This window comes from Corylus avellana, chromosome 3, assembly GCF_965113065.1.
Source record: "Corylus avellana chromosome 3, dhCorAvel1.hap1.2, whole genome shotgun sequence".
NCBI classification, from domain to species: Eukaryota; Viridiplantae; Streptophyta; class Magnoliopsida; order Fagales; family Betulaceae; genus Corylus; species Corylus avellana.
In genome coordinates, this window is record NC_142492.1 from 25,179,608 (window position 1) to 25,200,150 (window position 20,543).

General features: G+C 35.8%; 2 protein-coding genes and 1 pseudogene across 5 annotated transcripts; all 3 read left to right on the forward strand.

Annotated features, from left to right (window-relative positions):
- The first annotated feature begins 1,019 nt into the window (after nucleotides 1-1,019).
- Nucleotides 1,020-3,589, forward strand: LOC132176019 (ankyrin repeat-containing protein BDA1). Of its 4 annotated transcripts, none has more exons than XM_059588124.2 (3): nucleotides 1,020-1,707; nucleotides 2,518-2,994; nucleotides 3,208-3,589. In XM_059588124.2, exons 1-3 carry the CDS (start codon nucleotides 1,107-1,109, stop codon nucleotides 3,249-3,251), a joined length of 1,122 nt encoding a protein of 373 aa, XP_059444107.2. In that variant the 5' UTR covers nucleotides 1,020-1,106; the 3' UTR covers nucleotides 3,252-3,589. The 4 variants fall into 4 exon arrangements, with proteins under 4 accessions (XP_059444107.2, XP_059444106.2, XP_059444109.2 ...); XM_059588123.2 differs by having other exon boundaries at nucleotides 2,518-2,675; nucleotides 2,751-3,589; XM_059588126.2 differs by lacking the exon at nucleotides 3,208-3,589 and having other exon boundaries at nucleotides 2,518-2,675; nucleotides 2,815-2,983.
- A 1,901-nt stretch (nucleotides 3,590-5,490) lies between these two features.
- Nucleotides 5,491-14,453, forward strand: LOC148586992 (ankyrin repeat-containing protein BDA1-like; annotated as a pseudogene).
- Nucleotides 14,454-18,629: 4,176 nt separating this feature from the next.
- Nucleotides 18,630-20,272, forward strand: LOC132174113 (ankyrin repeat-containing protein BDA1-like). Its single transcript, XM_059585812.2, has 2 exons — nucleotides 18,630-19,226; nucleotides 19,520-20,272. Exons 1-2 carry the CDS (start codon nucleotides 18,630-18,632, stop codon nucleotides 20,270-20,272), a joined length of 1,350 nt encoding a protein of 449 aa, XP_059441795.2.
- The last annotated feature ends 271 nt before the right edge of the window (nucleotides 20,273-20,543 follow it).

Genomic DNA, 20,543 nt, shown 5'->3' on the forward strand with positions numbered 1-20,543 from the left:
AGCTGCTGTAGAAATTTTAGTAACATAACAATAAACAATGAATGATTTTCTGTAAAAAACATCCCCTTATGGCTTATGCCATGAGTATACTATATATATGTTTATGCGTCATAATGGTCATATACTCATATGTATGGGTCGTGCAATCCTTTTGGGATCCTAACTCAAGCTAAACTATAACTATAACTATAGTGGCAAAAGGGTATTTTTATGTATAACTATAACCACAGTACCCTAGCTGGCTCCTAAACAACGCATGCATGGATCGTAATCATCATATGCAGAGACGAAATAAAGAGAGAGTTGGTGGGGCCATGGCCGCCACCACTAAAAATAATATTAAAAATGGTTTTTTAATTTTGAAAATAGACACAGTTTTTCTCGTATGGTGCACATAATTTTATAGTAAAATTTATTTTAGCACTATTAAAAAAAAAAAAATGCATTTTTCAAATGTTTAATAGACATATATTTTTTTTTATAAATTAAATTAGAGAAAGTTTTTCCAACCAAGTTGGAAGGAAAACTCTATACCAAAAAACTTTCTTTTATCCTATCCAACATTCTTAAAATTAGATTCTTAGTTCATTTTCTGATCATTGCTCAAGCATAATAATCTCCAATTGCATAGAAGTAACCTTATGTTCTCTCAGAGTATTTCAGGCACTAAATTTGAGAAACGGATCATGTCCATTTTAAATAAAATAAAAAGATTCAATTAGTTATAAAAAAGAGACACAAAAATGTTATTTTATTTTATCTTTAACAACTTTACCCCTCCAACAGTCCAACGCACTCCCCTCTGTTACATTTGAATTTGAAATTTGGAGGATCCATCTCCCTAGATTTGCGGCTGTCTTCCCGAGCGCCACCATGAAGCCTAAGACAAACGTTCTTGTCTATAAAAAGTGTCATTTTTGTGAGACATTGGCTGACAGGTTTCATTGTAGGCTCGACTCGTCCACAACCACAAAAATAAATAACTCATCCCGTGACTGATTCTGCCAGCTATTTGGTCATCCGTGGGAATCAAATTATTTTACTCCGCTTGTTCAGAACCCAGAGCAGAGGGATTCTTCGGAAAAACAAGTATCTTAGTGCTAAAAATGGATCACAATCTGAGAGATGCTTCTGAGCAAGGAAACATTGACGCCTTATACTCGTTGATTGCAATTGATCCGAAAGTTTTGGACAAGATCGATGAGATTCCATTTGTTGAGACCCCTTTACACATAGCTGCAGCAGCAGGACAGACCCAGTTTGCCATGGAGATGATGATGTTAAAGCCATCATTTGCTAGGAAGCTTAGCCCAAATGGGTTCACCCCTGTGCTCCTTGCTATGCATAATAACCAAACCCAATTGGTGCGCGAGCTGCTTGCTGTTCATACGGACCTTGTTTGTGCACAAGGAAGGGGTGGTATGAATCCTTTACATTATGCAGCTCAAACAGGAAACCTCCATCTGTTGACTGAATTTCTAAGAGTCTGCCCTAAGTCTATTGAAGATGTGACAAGTTTAAGCGAGACTGCTATGCACATTGCACTGAAAAACGACATGTTAGATGCTTTTCAGCTCCTGGTTGGATGGCTTCGGCGGGCCGTGTTTAAAAATGCTGCATTCTGGGAGAAGAGGATGCTGAATTGGCTGGATTTGGATGGTAACTCTGTGTTGCACATTGCAGCATCCAAAAATGAACCCCAGGCAAGTTTTTTCCGCTGTGGTCTCTACTAAATAAATAAAATAGAGTTGGTATAATAATTAATAGAGGTCTGTCTTGAATTATGCAAACAAGTAGCAGTAAAGACTCAACTCAAGAACATGCTACAAATTATCTTCAACTCATTTTATTAAGCATTTGGTAGCCACATTCTACGTTCTTTCTTTCTTTAATTTTTTTTCCCTTTTTTTTGTTTTTAGCATTTGGGATTTTTTCTTTTTTCTTTTTTTTTGTTGGGTTGGGGGTTTAATATTGTATATTGATACAACTATCGTTAGTTCTGCTACCAAGGATAATATATATGGATGGAGATAATGCCAAGCAAACACAAAGTGATGGTGAATAACCGTGAGAGATGGAGGAGCTAAAACAGAGAAGGAAGATTGGGTGGCAGTGGAACTTGGAGGAAGCAGATGTAGAAGCCATGAGAGTTGGACGTAATGGTTGGTGATAGTAGAAAGGGAAGGAAGAAAACTGTAGCGAAGGTGTTTGAAAAAATCATAAAGAGAAGCAGTGGGGAAGAAGAACAGAGGAACGAAGTTGGTCTCTCTGTTTTTGGGTCATTTATAATCAGATATTTTTACATGCTATCCATAATACACGTAAAGATTACAACCAATTTACAAGAGTTTGAATTGTCATCTGATATTCGAATTTTGTGTTTGCTTGGCATTATCTCCTTCAACTGCATCCTTGTCATTCCTTGGTAGCTGAACTGACGATAGTTGTCTCAATAGTGTATAGACTATTTTACAGTGATGGGATTAATAATTGTGCACCTCTAACTTTTACAGGCAGTGAGGTGGTTATTGGATTGTAGAGTCCTTGTAAACCTCAAGAATTTAGAGGGTTTTACTGCTCTAGACATCGTGGAAGAGCAAACACAAGTGGACAACCAAGAGATGAGGAAGATGCTATGCCGCGCAGGAGCTCTAAGTGCTTCATCTCTTCCCAAGGTTGCATCTTTTGCAGATTACTTAAGATATCCTATCCCAATTAATGAGAAGTTATACATATGCTTCTTTCGTCAGAGAATGCTAATGTCCAACGACATGCGCAATATGCTGCTGGTGGTTGCTGTTTTGCTTGTAACAGTCGCCTACCAAGCAGTACTCAGCCCTCCAGGAGGATTTTGGCAAGATAACTACATCCCTGGAGCCAATACTCAGTTGAATATCACAGCCGCAACCGGCGCTAGAAATGGAGCCAGTCAAGTCGTCCCACACCAGGTGGGAACAGTAACCATGGCCAGGCACTTTTTCCATCTACTCTTGGGTATAAATACTTTAACATTTTATATACCACTACTCTTGATTATCTTAGTCCTCCCTCCTGGTCTTCCTAGTTTCCTTCTCATCATATCCTTTGGACTCCTCTTTCTGTCCTATGGCACTTCTATATCAATCACAGCTCCACTTCCAAGTTATTGGCTTCATTATTTTTTGTTTTTCTCGTTCTCTCTTGTGTCTAACATTGCCTTGTATGTAGTCGTCACTTGGAAGCACATGGAAGAGTTTTTACGGCTTTTTTAGATGTTGAAAAAGTGCTTGGCCGGCCCACCTTTTCTTAGGATGGTGGTGCTCATCCTAATCGCCCAGACTGCGACTTGCAGAGGTAAGCAGTTGAATAATTCGTTCAAGAAATAAGAATTGGTGTAAACAATTAGGCCAAGCTGCACATCTGGAATGTGTTTATGATGATTCATCTAGATATCATTGTCAACTCTAAAAGTATCATTTATTCTTTGGTTAGGAAAACTATATTTATTCTCTCGATCTACCGCTCAATTTGTTTTTCAAAGGATATGTTGGGAATTTTTTTGTTAAAATGGTTACAATTGTGCCTTGCACGTGACCACTTTTCTATTCAAACTGACAACAATCTCTAATGAAGTGGCATTTTTGCCACAGATTGATAGTTTGATGTATTAAATTGTGACGCTCCTTACTTTATGGGCCTTGAAGTTATAATTCTTATTTCTAGCTAGTAAATACAAAAAGGCATTTTAGTTTTTTTTATTATAAAATAATCGAAGCACTAATAATAAAACAAACACTCAAACAACATGTTTCTCATGCGATAAAAACAAGAGATTACGAACAATATACATTAGTTTATGAATGCCCATATATATAGACTTTAAATTGCTCAATTGACCACTATTAAGATCATACTTGCTAATCATTTTGTCATAAAATTGTCATCTCATACATTATTTAGCTTCTTGCATTGTAACAATTATATATATATATATATATATATATATATATTAACTGCATCCGCATATGCAAATAGTGGATAGTTGCGGATAGCAGATGCATGTAGTTAATATTTGCTCGCATTTGCACCCTAAGATAAATTGCTTACCCATTCTCAATTTTTGTTCCGCACATAATTTAAAGTAAAGTTTTTTGTTGTTTTATGCAAATGGAAGTTTTTCAAATCACTCGTTCTTTCTTTTTCTTTTTTTTCGGTAGAACTTCAATTTTTAGAAAGTTTCCAAAATGAGAAGTGTTCTATTTAAAGAAATTTTTTTGTATTAAGGAAAGATTTAAGATAAAGTAGGTTATAAAATAAAAACCCTTCTGCACATTACCCTAATAAATTTACTGTGATTTCAAAGAAAAATATATTTAAAGAAAATGAATTTAACCTCATGATTCATTTGCAAGTTATGAGCAGCATGAGCTAGGTGGTCAGGATGTCAGTCTTGAGGGAGCATTAGGAATCATCCTCACGAATAATGTTTTATTTAAATAAGTATCTTGGGCACATAGAGATATTTCTGAAAACTTATGTTATTTCTTTTGTCGGTCGACCTTACATTCTGTAGGTCAAAAGGTTTTTTATTTTATAAAAAAAATAAAATCATGAAAAGTATTTCGCTCGGGAGTGAGTTTTTAAAAAAAATGCTGGTTTAAAAACATGTAAAAATACACACTTTCAAATTTCAAGTAAAATGTATGTTTTTAAAGACGAAACCAGGAATTTTACCAAATTTTAATTAATTAAATTTTTTAAGATTACATTTTCATCAACTGAAATTTTGAAATTACACGATATGAAAATCTGCGAAAGTTCAAAGAACAAGAGTCTGTGATAGTTGGAGGACCCACTTTGGTGTGACTCAAAATTTTAAAAAATTCTTTTTAAAATCAATCCTAACATTCTTAATTTTTATATCACATTAATCACTTTTTATTATTATTAAAATAAAAAAATTAGTATAAAACAAATTTTTTTTCACTTTTTTATACAAAATATTCTTACCTTTTTTTTTCTCACATTAATCAAATCTGTTACAGTTTTGGTCTACTTCCTCAAGTCTACTCCTTGGATAACGAGGAGCATTCCCATAGCTATCCTAAAGCTGCTTCCCTTCCCTACACATAGGAAAAATCTCAAAAAAATTACAAAAACTCACATACAGCAGCTTCCCTATATTTTTCCTACACATTAAGATTGCTACAGTTGAAACTATAACAATTCACATGATTTATTATAATTTATAATCATAAAATGGCATTCACTCTCCTCCACACACTTTTCTATACAAAATAAATTAATATAAAAACAAAATAAAAGTAAAACAAATAATATTTTAATGTTATAAGGAACTATAAATGAAGTTATTGTAGAGTGTATTCGAATAGAAGGTAAAAAGAAGTTTGATTCCCTGTACTTAAAAAAAAAAAGAAAAAGATATCTCCGCTTGTTCAGAACCCAGATGAGAGGGAATTCTTCAGAAAAACAAGTATCTTAGTGCTAAGAATGGATCAGAATCTGAGGAATGCTTCTGAGCAAGGAAACATTGATGCCTTGTAATCGTTGATTGTAATCGACTCGGAAGTTTTGAACAAGATCGATGAGATTTCAATTGTTGAGACTCCTTTACACGTAGCTGCAGCTGCAGGACAGACCGAGTTTGCAACGGAGATTATGATGTTAAAGCCATCATTTGCTAGGAAGCTTAACCCAAATGGCTTCACCTCCTTGCTTCTTGCAATGCATAATAAAAACACCCTATTGGTGCGCAAGCTACTTCATGTTCATAAGGACCTTGTCTGCGCACAAGGAAGAGGGGGTGTGAATCCTTTACACTATGCAGCCCAAAAAGGAAACCTCCTTTTGTTGGCTGAATTTCTAAGAATCTGCCCCAAATCTATTGAAGATGTGACAAGTCAAAACGAGACTGCTCTGCATGTTGCACTTAAAAACGACATGTTTCATGCTTTTCAGCTCCTGGTTGGATGGCTTCGGCGGGCCTGGTTTAAAAATGCGAGATTCTGGAAGGCGGGGTGCTGAATTGGCCGGATTTGGACAGTAACACTGTATTGCACATTGCAGCATCCAAAAATCAACTCCAGGCAAGTTCTTTCAACTATGTTTTCTACTCAAAGAAGTAAAATCGATTTTGTATAAATTAGAGGCCTATCTTGAAATATTCAGAGTAGCACCAAGGATTTAACTCATTTTACTGAGCATTTGGTTGAGACATTCTATATTCTTTCTTTCTTTCTTTCTTTCTCGGAAAAGGTCCGCGTACTATCCTCGTTATGTAAGTAATGTCTCTCTATCATACTATTTTCTACAAATTACTAAAAAAAATTAACAATGTTTCATAAATAATAAAAATACCTTTAATAAAATAAAATAATAATAAATAATAAATAAAAGCTAAAACAAATTTTTGAAAATAAAAAATCAGGGTGTGAAAATTTTAAAGAATTTCATTTTTTTTCAAGAAACTTTTTTTTTGTTGTTGTTGAATTTATTAGAATATTTTTGTCTTATTAAAAATAATTTAAGATCATTTTTTCTTTTTTTTTTTGCCTTAGGAGGAAATTATCAATTTTTTAGTCATTTAGGAAGATATTATCGTAATTAAAAATTTAGTAAAACATTATCAATTAAGTAATAGTTTAATAGGAATTACATAAACTTTTTCATCTTTCTTTTATTTGTAACATTTGTCTTTATTTTTGTCTTTTTTCTAAACATTTTTTTATTATTTATTTATTTTTAGGTTGGAGAGTGAGTTGAATAGTGTAACTATTTAACAGTACCATGATCGGATCAATAATTGTGCACCTCTAAGTTGTACAGGTGGTGAAGTGGTTATTGAATTATAGAGGGGACTCCTTGTAAAGACCAAGAATTCAGAGGGCTTTACTGCTTTGGACATCGTGAAAGGGCAAACACAAGTGGAAAACCAAGAGATCAGGAATAGGCTATGCCGTGCCGGAGCAAAAATTGCTTCATCTCACTACAAAAAAAATGCAGTATTAGTAATGTGTGTACTGCTCATTATTTCTTGTCACGTCACCATTTAGTAACGTATCAGTTTGTGACACTTTAGTTTACCCACGTCACTATTTGGTAGCGTGTTAAATTTCACACATTACTAACTGGTAACGTGTCAAACTGACACGTTATTAAATGGTAACGTGTCAAATTTGACATACTAATTTGAAAACTGAAAAAAAAAAAAAAAAAAAAAAATTCGAAAACTTTAGTAACGTGTCAAATTTGACACGTTACTAAATGGTGACGTGTCAACTTTGACACGTTACCAATGGGCATCGGAAACATGCGCCAGCTACTTCCCTCTTTTTCTCTTTTTCTTTAACTTCCCTCTTTTTTCTTCCTCTCGACCGCGCTTTTTCTTTCTTCTTTCTTGTTCTCTTTTTCTCTCTTTTGCTCTCATGCCTAGTATACCCCCATGGCAGCTCCCTCTTCTCTCATATGGGAATAAGAAAAAGAAAAAAATGAAAAAGAGAAGAGAAATTTTTCTGCTGGGTTTGGGTTTGAGTGTTTGAATTTTTTATGCTGGGTTTGGGTGTTTGAAATTTTTCTGGGTCTGATATTCTGGTTGGTTTGGTTTGATTTTTCAGGTTGAATCCACTTGGGGAAGGGACATCGTATACTCTAATGGGTAATTTTTCTGATTTTTCTAGTTGATTTTTCTGTCATTTGTCGTAGCTTTTAAACGTATCGATTTTTCTGGTTGTTTGGTGTTGCAAATTTCTGATTTTTGGTACTCAATCTCTAACTCCACACAGTGAGGTATTTACTAACTACCACCATTCCTGCCCAACCTCGCACCATCGCAATCTTCTTGATGCCGCTTCAACTTGTTTTACTCCGTAAGGCTCCATACTATTTAGCCATTTTTTGCTCATGTACGCCATTGTGAAAAAAAAAAAAAAAAAAATTGCGTTTTTGATTTTGTATTTGGGTTTGGTTTTCTACCTTTTTGTATTCTTCCTTACTGATTGGTTTAGATTATAAATTTATTTATTTATGATCACGCTGAAGGTAAAGTTCTTTGCCATTTCTTGAACACTAATTACTCTGTTCAGTATTTCTGGGATTGTTTTTTTTTTTTTTTACTAATTTTTTGAACTTCAGTAACGTGTCAATTTGACACGTTACTAATAGGAATTTAGTAACGTCCAAATTAGTAACACTCCGCACACGTTACTAACTATTAGTAATGTGTGAAGCCTATTGACACGTTACTAATGTGTCGTTATTAATCAGAAGGTTTTTTGTAGTGTAATTTCTTCCTAAGGATGTTGAATCTAATTGGGTAGATTACTTCAGATCTCATCATATCCCAATTAAGGATAAGTTATTCATTCGGTACCTTCGTGAGAGAATGCTAATGTCAAACAACACGCACAATATGATGTTGGTAGTTGCCGTACTACTTGTAATAATGGCCAGACACTTTTTCCATCTACTCGTCACTATTAATACTTTAACGTGTTATATACCAGTTTTTTTTTTTTTTTTTTTTAAAGAGAATCCATATCAGTCTCATTCATAAAAATCATCATGAGTATAAAGCTCTTACAAGCAACCATAGCCAAAGTTACGAGGTTACAAGCATCACAGATGATGTATTACATTCCAGACCCAAAACCAATCCACTAACCCATGACTAATCTACATATTAAAAAACAGATATGTGCTAAACAGACTCAAACTAATGTATAGGTGGTGCTTATTCCTCGGAACTGAGGGTAGACAAACCCCTAACCGAAACTCTTCCTCCTCAACCCGAAAGCCAGGATAATGTTCACATCCACAATCCAAAGGTCTGGACTATAGCAAATAACTCAAAGGGCATCACTTATGCAGATCAAGAGGGGAAAGAGCCTTATTACAAGCAAAAACAGGAAATAAAAGCGTACAGAAAAATAAAGGAAGTAAAACAGAAATACAAACATAATAGAAAAAATCGGGCAAACAACAAATGGAAACCAACATAACAGGGAAAAACCGGAGAATCACACTAAGCGGGAAACGGCAGTCGAAAGGAAGCCAATCGTGTGCTGGCCGAAAACCGACGCGGAAGGTGGCATTGGTGCTCATCACAAGGGGACACGAGGAAAGACCCGACAACGGACGGTGGGCGACAGAGCAGGCGCGGAGGAGATCGGCGTTGCACATAAAACAAATTGGGGGGGGGGGGGGGGGGGAGTTTGAGTGAATCCCCCAAGAGCATCACCCACAAAGTGTGACAAACAAGTAAGGCAACAAAAACGACACACCAAAATATACGGCAAAAGACAGATATAAAGGAAAGGAAATAAAACAACCAGAAACGAAATAAAAAACAGCCAGAGAGAACCGAAATTAAACCACATCCGGAGAGACGGATCCAATGCAAAAGATGTGATGGGCACTGGCAGATCCGAGTAGCAAGGTGGCGGACCAGGCGACAGACGGTCGATCGGGCAGGACACGAACCAGAGCCAAACCCGACCCAGCAACAAGCGCGACATGGAGAAGGGCGGAAGATCGGCCTCCAAAAAACCCTAAAATTAGAAAATGGGTGGAAAGGGAGGGAGAGGAAAAAAACGCCCAAAGAGCAAGAGACATCAAGTAAATAGGCTAGCTATAAGGTGGGGGGAGAAGAGGATGAGGGGGAGGAGGGGGGAGGGGGAGAACAGGGGTTCTCACCCTCCGACGGCGCTCTTTGCTAGAGATGAAACCCTAGCAGAGAGCGTCTTGAGACTTTCGTGGTGGCATGGGTATTACATGCAGCTTCTTATAAGATTTGTTTACTGATGGACTGCTTCCTGAGCTAGCTTGGTTTGTCTCTTATATACCACTACTCTTAATGGTCTTCTCCCTCTTGGGCTTCCTACTTTCCTGCTCATCGTATCCTTTGGACTCCTCTTTCTATCCTATGGCATCTCTATATCAATCACAACTCTGCTTCCAATTTATTGGCTTCATTATTTTTTGTTTTTCCCTTTCTTTCTTCTGTCTAACATTGCCTTGTATTTCTTCATAACTTGGAAGCCTAAAAGACTTTTCAGGGCTTTTTATGATGTTGGAAAAAGTGATTGGCCCACCTGTTACTATGCATGGGAGTACTCATCGTTGCAGAGCTAAGCAGTTGGTTAATTCGTTCAAGAAAGAAGAATTGATGTGAAAAAAATTAGACCAAGCTTTGATCAGTACACATTTGGAAGACTGGAATGTATTTATGATGATTTATCTACGTATCTTTATCATCCACTCTTGGAGTATCATTTCATTTTTATTTATTTATTTGGAGAAACTACACTTTTCTTTCAATTTATTGCCCAACTTGTAATGTTTTCTAAATATTTTAATTTCATTTAGAAAAATGTTATTCGGAAATTTTAAGTGTTTATCTTCTAGCCCATCTCCACCGTTCTTCTATTGCTTTGGGCAGACGAATAAGGCAGGTGTAGGACACATGGATAAAGTGAAAAGTTATTAAATTGATCAAAATATTATGGATTTTGAAAAACGCTATGCTGACTCCAAAAACTTGTTTATCACAAGTTATGCAAAATTAATACTATGAAGTAATAAACAATTCAATCACCAAAATATATAAAGTAATAAAGAGGCAGACACAGATATTTTGGTTACGAAGATGAAACATTTTAGAAACCGATCAAAAAGTAAAACCTCTCCATGACAGTCAAACCTAGGAAATCACTATCAAAAGATTATCCAAAAATTACAGACACTAGGAACACTTATAACCCTTTGCAAGACCTTAGCTCTATAAGATCGACAAGCCTATAACTCGTCTCCTTACTCACAATCTTCTTCAACGTGATTCTCCTTTACCGGACCCTTCCGATAGAGTTCTCAACCGTAGATTTATCAAAGGAATAACTCAAACTCTAAGAGATTCAATTTAACGCTCACGACATATGATCTCTCTTAGTACAGCCTCTAACGAACTCTCTGGGGTGAAAATTGGTACCTCTCTCTTTCTATAGAGGTGTATTTATAATAGCACCACAATCCCTAAACCTATTACACAGTTTTAAATCATTTAAAACTGTTACAGATATAGGGTGTCCGGACAAGGCCTTGCGAGCAAGCAAAAACAGGCTTGCTGGAATTGGTGTCCGGACAACCTAGCAGCCTGTCTGGACACCCACTGCAAATGAGAGTTACTAGAACTTCCGTCGATCCTTGATCAACAGCTTCGATCGATGAGTGTTTGTGGTCCAATTGAGCTGAAACTTTGCAGAGGGGTTCATGACACATGAATTCTCATTGTGAACGGTGAAGATTGGATTCTGAGCATTCTATATCCGTGTTTGAGCCCGTGAACAGTAGCCTTTGCATTTTGGAACTGAATTAAGCCAACAAAAATACTAACAAACTCCTCCTTTGCCAATTCGGTGACAAAACCAATATGCCGAGACATCCCATCATCTCTCCATCTTTACTCCCCCTTTTTGTCACAGAATGACAAAAGGTTTTCATGTTTCCTGAAACACTGTACAAGATACATCAAGGCCTATGTGGAATAGGAATAACATAAGAAAAACTCATGATCACATATAACCTAAAAATGCATGAAGTTTAATGCGGATCATGGAGGCACATCAACAAAAACTCCCCCTTAATGTATGACTCATTGATCAACAAGAAACTAGAAAAAAAAAAAAAAAAAAAAAAAAAAAAAAAAAAGGTTTCTCCCCCTTAAAAGTCAAATGAACACACATGATACACACATCAACAACTCATGTATTTCACAATGAATATCCCAAACATGCTCTAAATATGCAAAATATACATGAAACTAGAAATGGTAAGAAACTCATATTGCTTAACCCAAGCAAAGAAAAATGTTCCATTCAACCCATGCTTGTGTAGTGTGTGAGTAAGCCATTCAAAGAGAAAAATAATAACTTACAAAATGAGGAGAAAGATTCACCACATGAGTTTTTAACAAGTATATCAAATCAAAAGTCAAACCTTATCATACTAGGGCTTAACCACTCTCATCCTATACATTTCTCTTTGTAAAACAATTTGTACAAGTTTGTCACAGTGAAATAAATTCCTTTTGGAATATGATATTTTGATTATATTTGTTTCACTATTTTGTATCTTTTTCTCTATGAGAAAGTGTCTTTAAACTTATGGTGTTTATCACAAATGAGAAAGCGGAAATTTTTAAGCCCTAAGTTCAACTAGCATATGGTTAATTTGAAAGATATGACTAGTCAAAAACAAACTTCATGTAGTTACCTAACAGACATCACATTTAAAATTAAGAAATAACCTCAAATTAAGCTTAAATATGCACAAGAGATTAAGCATAGGCAAAACGTACCACATAAGCTCAGGCTTTAGGTAACCACAAAAACAAGTCTATTGAAAAATAGATTTTCATCTCATGCATATTAAGAACATTCCAAGATGCAATGAATTAAATCCATGAAAGCAACATGAGAAATTAATGGACTATCTAGGTGCATAAGACAAAAGAGAGACAGTAAAACCAAAAAAAAATATTTTTGTCTGTTTGAAATTTTTCCAAAATGAAATGCATGCTAAAAAAAATCAATGCAAAAAGAAAAACTAAAAATACAAAAATAAATAAAAAGAAAATAACATGCTCTAGGATATTCATAAGAAGGCATGACAACCAATCCTAGGCATGTGGGTAACTCACCTATCATAAGGTGAAATCACTACCACTCCCCTTCAAGAGGTGAATGGTATCATCATTCCTAACCCACACTTGAGAAATCTTAGATCTAGATTTATGACTTTGCTCAAACTTATCTAACCTAGATAGCATTTCTCTCGTCATTATGACCAAACTCTCACTATCTTTCCTAGAATAGAAATTTTCATTTATATGCACATGAGGTTTCAATTTAAAACAATTTGGTCGAATATGACGAACTTTGCCTCAATGATGACAAGTGGGAACAAACCTTTGAGAAGGTTGTCTTTTATGAGGAGGGAAATATTTAGACTTTGATCTAGGTAAACACGACTCTATATCATATTTTTCTTTCTTAGGAGAAGCCGAGTTTTTCCAAAGTCTTTAGGATTTAAACTGAAAACAGTTTGGTCTGATATGACCAATAATCCCACAATGGTGGCAGGTAGGAACAAACTTAGTTTGGGTTTGTTTCTTAGAAGAAGTTTAGGATTTTCGCTTCACACAATTATTCAAACAAGAAGTTTTGTCCTTATCCAAGCAGACTATATTAGCATTGACTTCTTTAACATTCACAAGCTTAACAAACAAGGTATTTCTGTCAGATTTAGAAGCATGTGAAGTAGAGCTACCAACATTATCAACACTCATAGAAATCCCAGAATTATCACCATCAGAATTCTGAGTATACATTATTTTCCCAAGGGAATTGCTAGAGAATTTTTCCAATTGAGTTTCTGACTCTTTTAATTTATTCTCTAACAAATCAACTTTAGAATCTAGAACATGATTTTCAGATCTTAAGGAATCAATTAAGACATGTGATTCAGAAAATTTAGTTACTAAAGATTCTTGCACATGTTCAAGATCTTGAAAACCCTCCAAACAATTTGTGCATTTATGTCTCAAAAACGTGAATTTTTCCAACAAATTGTTGAACAAGTTTATAAGTTCATATTCCCCTTGAGAAGTATTCATAACAAACAATGAGTCAAAAGATCTCACTCAGGAATTTAATCCAAACAGAGTAAACCCGCTCTGATACCAATTGAAAAACGCTATGCTGACTCCAAAAACTTTTTTATCACAATTTATGCAGAATTAATACTATGAAGCAATAAACAATTAAATCACCAAAATATATAAAATAATAAAGAGGCAGATACAAATATTTTGGTTACGAAGAGGAAACCTTTTAGAAACCAATCTAAAAGTAAAACCTCTCCGGAGCAGCCAAACCCAGGAAATCAGTATCAAAAAATTATCCAGAGATTACAGATACTAGGACCACTTACAACCCTTTGCAAGACCTTGCCTCTATAAAATCAACAAGCCAACAACTCGTCTTCTTACTCACAATCTTGTTCAACGTAATTCTCCTTTACTGGACTCTTCCGATAAACTTCTCAACTGTAGATTTATCAAAAGAATAACTCAAACTCTAAGATATTCAATTTAATGCTCACCACATATGATCTCTCTGAGCACAACCTCTGACGAACTCTTTTGGGGGGAAAATTGGTACCTCTCTCTTTCTATAGAGGTGTATTTATAATAGCCTCACAATCCCTAGACCTAGGACATAATTTGAAATCATTTAAAACTGTTACAGGTATGGGGTGTCCGAACAGGGTTTGTGTCTGTCCGGACAGGGCCTTGCGAGCAAGTAAAAACAGGCTTGCTGGAATTGGTGTTTGGACAGCCTAGCAGCTTGTATGGACACCCACTGCAAATGAGAGTTACTGGAACTTCTGTCGGTCCTTGATCAACAGCTTCGATCGATGAGTGTTTGTGTTCTGATTGATCTAAAACTTTGCATGGACGTTCATGAAGCATGAATCCACATTATGAATGGTGGCTATTGGATTTTGAGCATTCTATATCAGTGTTTGAGCCCGTGGACAATAGCCTTTGCATTTTAGAACCGAATTAAGCCAATAGAAATACAAACAACTTTCCTACTAGTTATTTACAATAGCATAATTTCTACTATTCACACCCCTCATAATCCTATGCTTCTCATAGAATCTTCTTAATACTAGCATCCACATTCAATCTGTTGGGTGACTCTTGAGCAACTGCGAAAGAAATTAAAAGGGTGCAGGGAGACTGGAGCAAATGCATGATACTTAGGCTCCGTTAGTTTCTATGTAAAATGATTTTCATTGATATTTTAATGAAAAATGATTTTCTGGAAAATATTTTACTGTGTTTGGCTTGTACAGAAAATCACAATTTTTTTTTTATATATATATTTTCATTAAATCATATTAAACTCTAAATTACGAAAATGTACCAACCAAGTTTTAGATATGTCATAAACGAGTCCCATCGGGACCCACTGTGACTTGCCCGGACCCGACCGAGACCACGCATAGACCTTAATAGGACCCGCTGGGACTTGCCTGGGACTCGACAGGGACATTTTCGTAATTTAGAGTTTGATTTGATTTTGCGTACACGGCAAATACTGAAAATATTTTTCGCTGAAAACATTTTCCAAAGTCAAGTCCCGAAAAGGACTCGACCGGGACCCCGCCTGATTTCCCGTATATGCCAAATACAGAAAAATGTTTTCTAGAAAATCATTCTCTAGGAAAATGTTTTCCGCCGAAAATATTTTCCAACGCCAGGTCCCGGCGAATCCTGATCAAGTCTCGGCGAGGTCCCAGTCAAGTCCCGACGTGGTCCCAAGTAGGTCCTGGGTGGGTCTTGGTGAGGTTTGTCGATTTGAGAATGAGATGCTCAAACTCAGAAAATGGTTTACAATTTTAAAAAATGGAAACCATTTTTCAAAAATTAAAGAAGAATTTTCGGTCAAACGAAAAATATTTTTCATTGACTATTATTTTACGTCGCACCGAACACCAAAAAATACGAAAAATATTTTCTGAAAATCATTTTACAGCAAAAAATACATAGCATTATATTCTTTTAAGGAGAAAAAAGACAATATAAAACAAATAACATGTACAAAAGATACTCTCCAGTCTTGATATAGACCAGAAAGCTAAAGGTTTCATAAAGAGGAACGAGACACTCCCAGCAAGTAACCATAGTAATTCCTGAGGCATCAAGCTGAATTCCAGAGAAACGGGACACTCCCAGCAAGTCACCATAGTGATTCCCGAGGCATCGAGCTGAATTCCGGAGAGCTTCGTCTGCAACTTCGTCTAAAACCATCCGGACGAGAAGACTGAAGTGACTTCCTAAAAGCTTCATATGTAACTTCGTCTGCAGCTGTCGGTATGAGATTAGTCACACAAATTATAGAGAGCTTCGTCTGAAGTCTCATCTATAAGCCGTCTAAACGCGTTGTGCCATAAAACTAGGGTTTAGTGGTTTTAACCTAGTTCCGTCTGGACGAGCCTGTACCTCGTCCAGCCAGCCAATGTTTTTTACGTACTTTAATTTCAGTTATTTAGTGATCAATCAGACGGAGGTGTGTTCCATTCGGACAGCCAGCGTAGAAGTCTAAACCAAGTTAATCTCTTCTTACTACTAGGGTTAGGAGTTTGGGGCTATAAATACATGCTTATAACCTCCATAACGTAGCTTTTAATTATTATTTAGTTTTTCTCAATAAGAAAGCTCAAAGTTGCGTTTCTTCATTATTTTCTTTCAACCCTTGATAGACTCAAGATCTAAGCAATATTTATCCATTCGTGTTGTTTGTCTTTGCACCTACGACGTCACGTTGCATCAGGTCTCCATCTTGAGGACAATATATATATACACACAAGGATGAGTGAATGCTGGAAAAATGCTTGCTCTATTCAGGTGAAGAGTACTCCACACTTCCTAATTAAAGCAACATAAATTCTCCCACCAAAATCAATGTGTGTTGAGAGAGATAGAGAGAGAAACAACAAGACAGAGCGAGAACATAACCGATGCTAAGAACTCAACTTGAGGTTATTTTCCAAAAGTGTGATTATAATCAAATTTTAGTGATTTGATTATCTTATTTATATTGTCTTCATCTACTACATTTTTCCTATAAATAAGTGCCATCTGAATTGTAAAGATCATTCAAAATAAAAGCATAATGTAAGTCTTAACGTAACTTTTATTGATAGATGTAAATGTTTAACACCGAACCACCTTAAAATTATCTCATCTTGAGGGTGTGATTTCTATTACTTCCGCTATTTCTCGATTTATATTTTATTTTTAAATCCTCATATGGTATCAAGCTACTTTTTGCTACTTTTATTTTTAAATCTCAGCAGCTTCTCTTATATTTTTCATAAATTTAGGAAACCAAATTACTTTTTGCTTTATATTTAAAAACATTCTACCATAGCGTCCTTTATCATTTACATATATCATTTAAATATTATTTTAAAAATATCTTCCCTAAATATTGGGTAGCACGATAGCTTTCCCTTAGTTTAGGGAACGAAATGAGAATCTACAGCAATTAAGTGGTTTTGGGGATTTTTCCTAGATTTAGGAAAAGGAATGGAGTAGCATTCTTATCCATCTTCCTATTTTGGGGAAATTCCTAGTTTAGTGAGTCAGAATGTTATAATGCATTTTTTTACCCTCCAACCAACTCCTTATTTTGATCGAAAATTTGGGAATACATACTAGGTAGCTCTTTCACTTTCCAAATCTGAAAAACACTAAAAGTACTTGGATATTGTCTCTCCTCACAAGTTTGACAATCTTTCTCCTCACGAGAACAAATAAATTCTTAAAAAACAATATTTAAATGTAAGAGTGAATACATACATATGGTCATGTAATATACTTTTGATCATAGTTTTCTTCTATATGGTCTATTCGGTGCCCCGATGTACACAACTAACAGCTATCATTACACAATCCAACCAAATCTGACCCCGAATTGCCCACCTTAATTACGAGTGTGCAAACAGTGCGGTTATAATCGACCCGCCAACCACTAACCGATTATAACCGCTAACCGCCTAAGGCGGTTGCGGTTAGCAATTTTAGAAGTAGGGCATGGCAGTTAATAACCGCTAACTGCTTACTTTTATATATAATAATAATATTAAAATATATATTAAATATTTTATAGTAATAAAATATACAATAAATGAGCTATTAGTGCGCACTCCCTAAACCTCTCTCTCCCCAACAGTATATATATATATATATATGATTCTATTGTATAGGATTTCAGAGGTTTCTTACAATTTATGCTTCCTAAAAGCAAGATATATATATATATATATATATACACACACAATTAAGTGCCTTTGCTTAGAAATGAAATAATTCCTAAACTTCAGTGCGGTAAATTTGATTGGCTCATTGATATTCTCTAAATCAAGTATTTCTTCTAGCAACCCAAGATGTGCATCACACTTTTCAAATGCCCCTTTACTCTCACTATGAAGGACACTTGGAGACTAATGGTTGCCTTGTCTTTGTTAACAACGTGATTTGTCTTTTTTTTTCCATCTTTTTTGGAACATTTTGACCTTAAATCCTTAAAATAAGCTTAAAAAATAGGTCAATTAAAAGCTCAAAACACTTAAAAAGCCCAAAAGCCCATATAAAAAAAAAAAAAAAGTTATAAAACCGCTGGTTATTAGATTGAATAACCGCTAACCGCCTAGACGGTTGCGGTTAGCGGTTATTAAAAATTGATAATCGCACAAGGCGGTTGCGTTTAGCGGTTATAGTCAATAACCACCAATTATAACCGTTTGCACACCCCTAGCCCACTCTACTACATTATAATTGCAGTGCATGCTTTGTTGAATTCTTTGTTTAAAGTTTTATTTTTCTTCTTCTTTGTTTTTTTCTTTTCTTTATCTTTTTCTTTACATAAATTAGATCCTTTTTGATTGATTTATGCGAATTCACAGTATTTAGATAGCTCCGCTTGTTCAGAACCCAGATTAGATGGACTCCTTAGAAAAAGCAACTATCATATAACACACAACTTTCATACCGCGCGCTAAGAATGGATCAGGTTTTGAGGAATGCTGCCGAGCAAGGAAACATTGACACCTTGTACTCGTTGATTGCAATGGACGCGAGAGTTTTGGACAAGATGGATGAGATTCCATTCGTTCAGACCCCTTTACACGTAGCTGCAGCGGCAGGACAAACCCAGTTTGCGATGGAGATGATAATGTTAAAGCCATCATTTACTAGGAAGCTTAACCCAGATGGCTTCACCCCATTGCTTCTTGCTTTGGATAAAAGTCGCACCCAATTGATGCACGAGCTACTTGCTGTTCATAAGGACCTTATTTGTACAAAAGGAAGGGGTGGTATGAATCCTTTACATTATGCAGCTCAATCAGGAAACCTGCATATGTTGGCTGAATTTCTAAGATTCGCCCCCAAGACTATTGAAGACGTGACAAGTCAAAGCGAGACTGCTCTGCATATTGCATTGAGAAACAAGAAGTTAGATGCTTTTGAACTCCTGGTTGGATGGCTTCAGCGGGCCTGGTTTAAAAATGCGGCATTCTGGGAGAAGAGGATTGTGAATTGGAAGGATGCAGAAGGAAACACTGTGTTGCACATTGCAGCATCCGAAAATGCACCTCAGGCAAGTTCTTTCCACTATGTTAATTTTCTACTGATCAACAAGTAATTAAACTAGAGTTAATTGGTATAATATATAGGGGATTCAATCTCAAGAACATGTTAAAAATTATCTTCAACTCATTTTATTAAGCATTTGGTAGCGGCTACGTTCTTTCTTTCTTTAATTTGTGGCATTTGCTTCTATTTTTGTCCCTTCTAATTTTTCTTTCTTTTTGGTTGGCGTGGGGGTTTGAATAGTATATAATATTTTACAGTGATGGGATCAATAATTGTGCACCCCTCTAAGTTGTACAGGTAGTAAGGTGGTTATTGGATTGTGGAGGACTCCTTGTAAACATCAAGAATCTAGAGGGTTTTACTGCTCTGGACATCGCGGTGGCTAGGCAAACACAAGAGGAAAACCAAGAGATGAGGAATATGCTATGCCGTGCCGGAGCAAAACTTGCTTCATCTCTTCCTACGATTGCCTCTTGGGAAGATTACTTAAGATCTCCTGTCTCAATTAATGAGAAGTTATTCATATGGTTCTTTCGTGAGAGAATGCAATTTTCAAACGACTTTCGCAATATGTTGTTGGTGGTTGCAGTACTGCTTGTAACAATTGCCTACCAAGCTGTACTCAGCCCCCCTGGAGGAGTTTGGCAAGATAATCAGTTCAATATCGCAGCCGCCACCAGCAAAGTCAGTCAAATCCCACACCGGGTGGGGACAGTAACCATGGCCAGACACTTTTTCCATCTACTTGTGGCTGTTAATACTCTAACCGTTTATATTCCAATACTCTTAATGGTCTTAGTCCTCCCTGATGGTCTTCCTAGTTCCCTGCTGGTCATAGCCCTTTCACTCCTCTTTCTCTCCTATGGCACCTCTATAGCAATCACAGCTCCGCTTCCAAGTCTTCCTTATTTTTTGTTTTTCTCTTTCTTTCTTCTGTCTAACATTGCCTTCTATTTCTTCGTCACTTGGAAACATCAAAGAGTTTTTACAGCTTTTTTAGATGTTGAAAAAACTCCTTGGCCCACCTTTTACGTAGGATGGATGCCCTAAAATCAGTACACATCTGGTGGAGGAGAAGAAGAAGAAGAAGAAGAAGAGAAGAAGTATCATTAATTTGTTCTTTGTTGGAGAAATGACACATATTCTTTCAATTTGTAATGCTTCCCTTACTCTTTCAATTTAGTTAATGCATGTATCCTATTGATCTACTATTTGGGTTGCAATATATGTTCTATTTTTTGCGAGTTAAAATGATAACAATACCCGCCATAATAAAAAAAAATATATAAATAAATAAAAATAATAATAATAAAAAATAAAT

Bases quoted from the DNA above. Each gene is read 5' to 3' on its own strand.
- LOC132176019 (XM_059588122.2), top strand. From the start codon at position 1,107: ATGGATCACAATCTGAGAGATGCTTCTGAGCAAGGAAACATTGACGCC. The intron at 1,708-2,517 runs GTTTTTTCCGCT...TTTTACAGGCAG, and splicing joins CAAAAATGAACCCCAGGCAA to TGAGGTGGTTATTGGATTGT.
- LOC132174113 (XM_059585812.2), top strand. From the start codon at position 18,630: ATGGATCAGGTTTTGAGGAATGCTGCCGAGCAAGGAAACATTGACACC. The intron at 19,227-19,519 runs GCAAGTTCTTTC...TAAGTTGTACAG, and splicing joins CATCCGAAAATGCACCTCAG to GTAGTAAGGTGGTTATTGGA.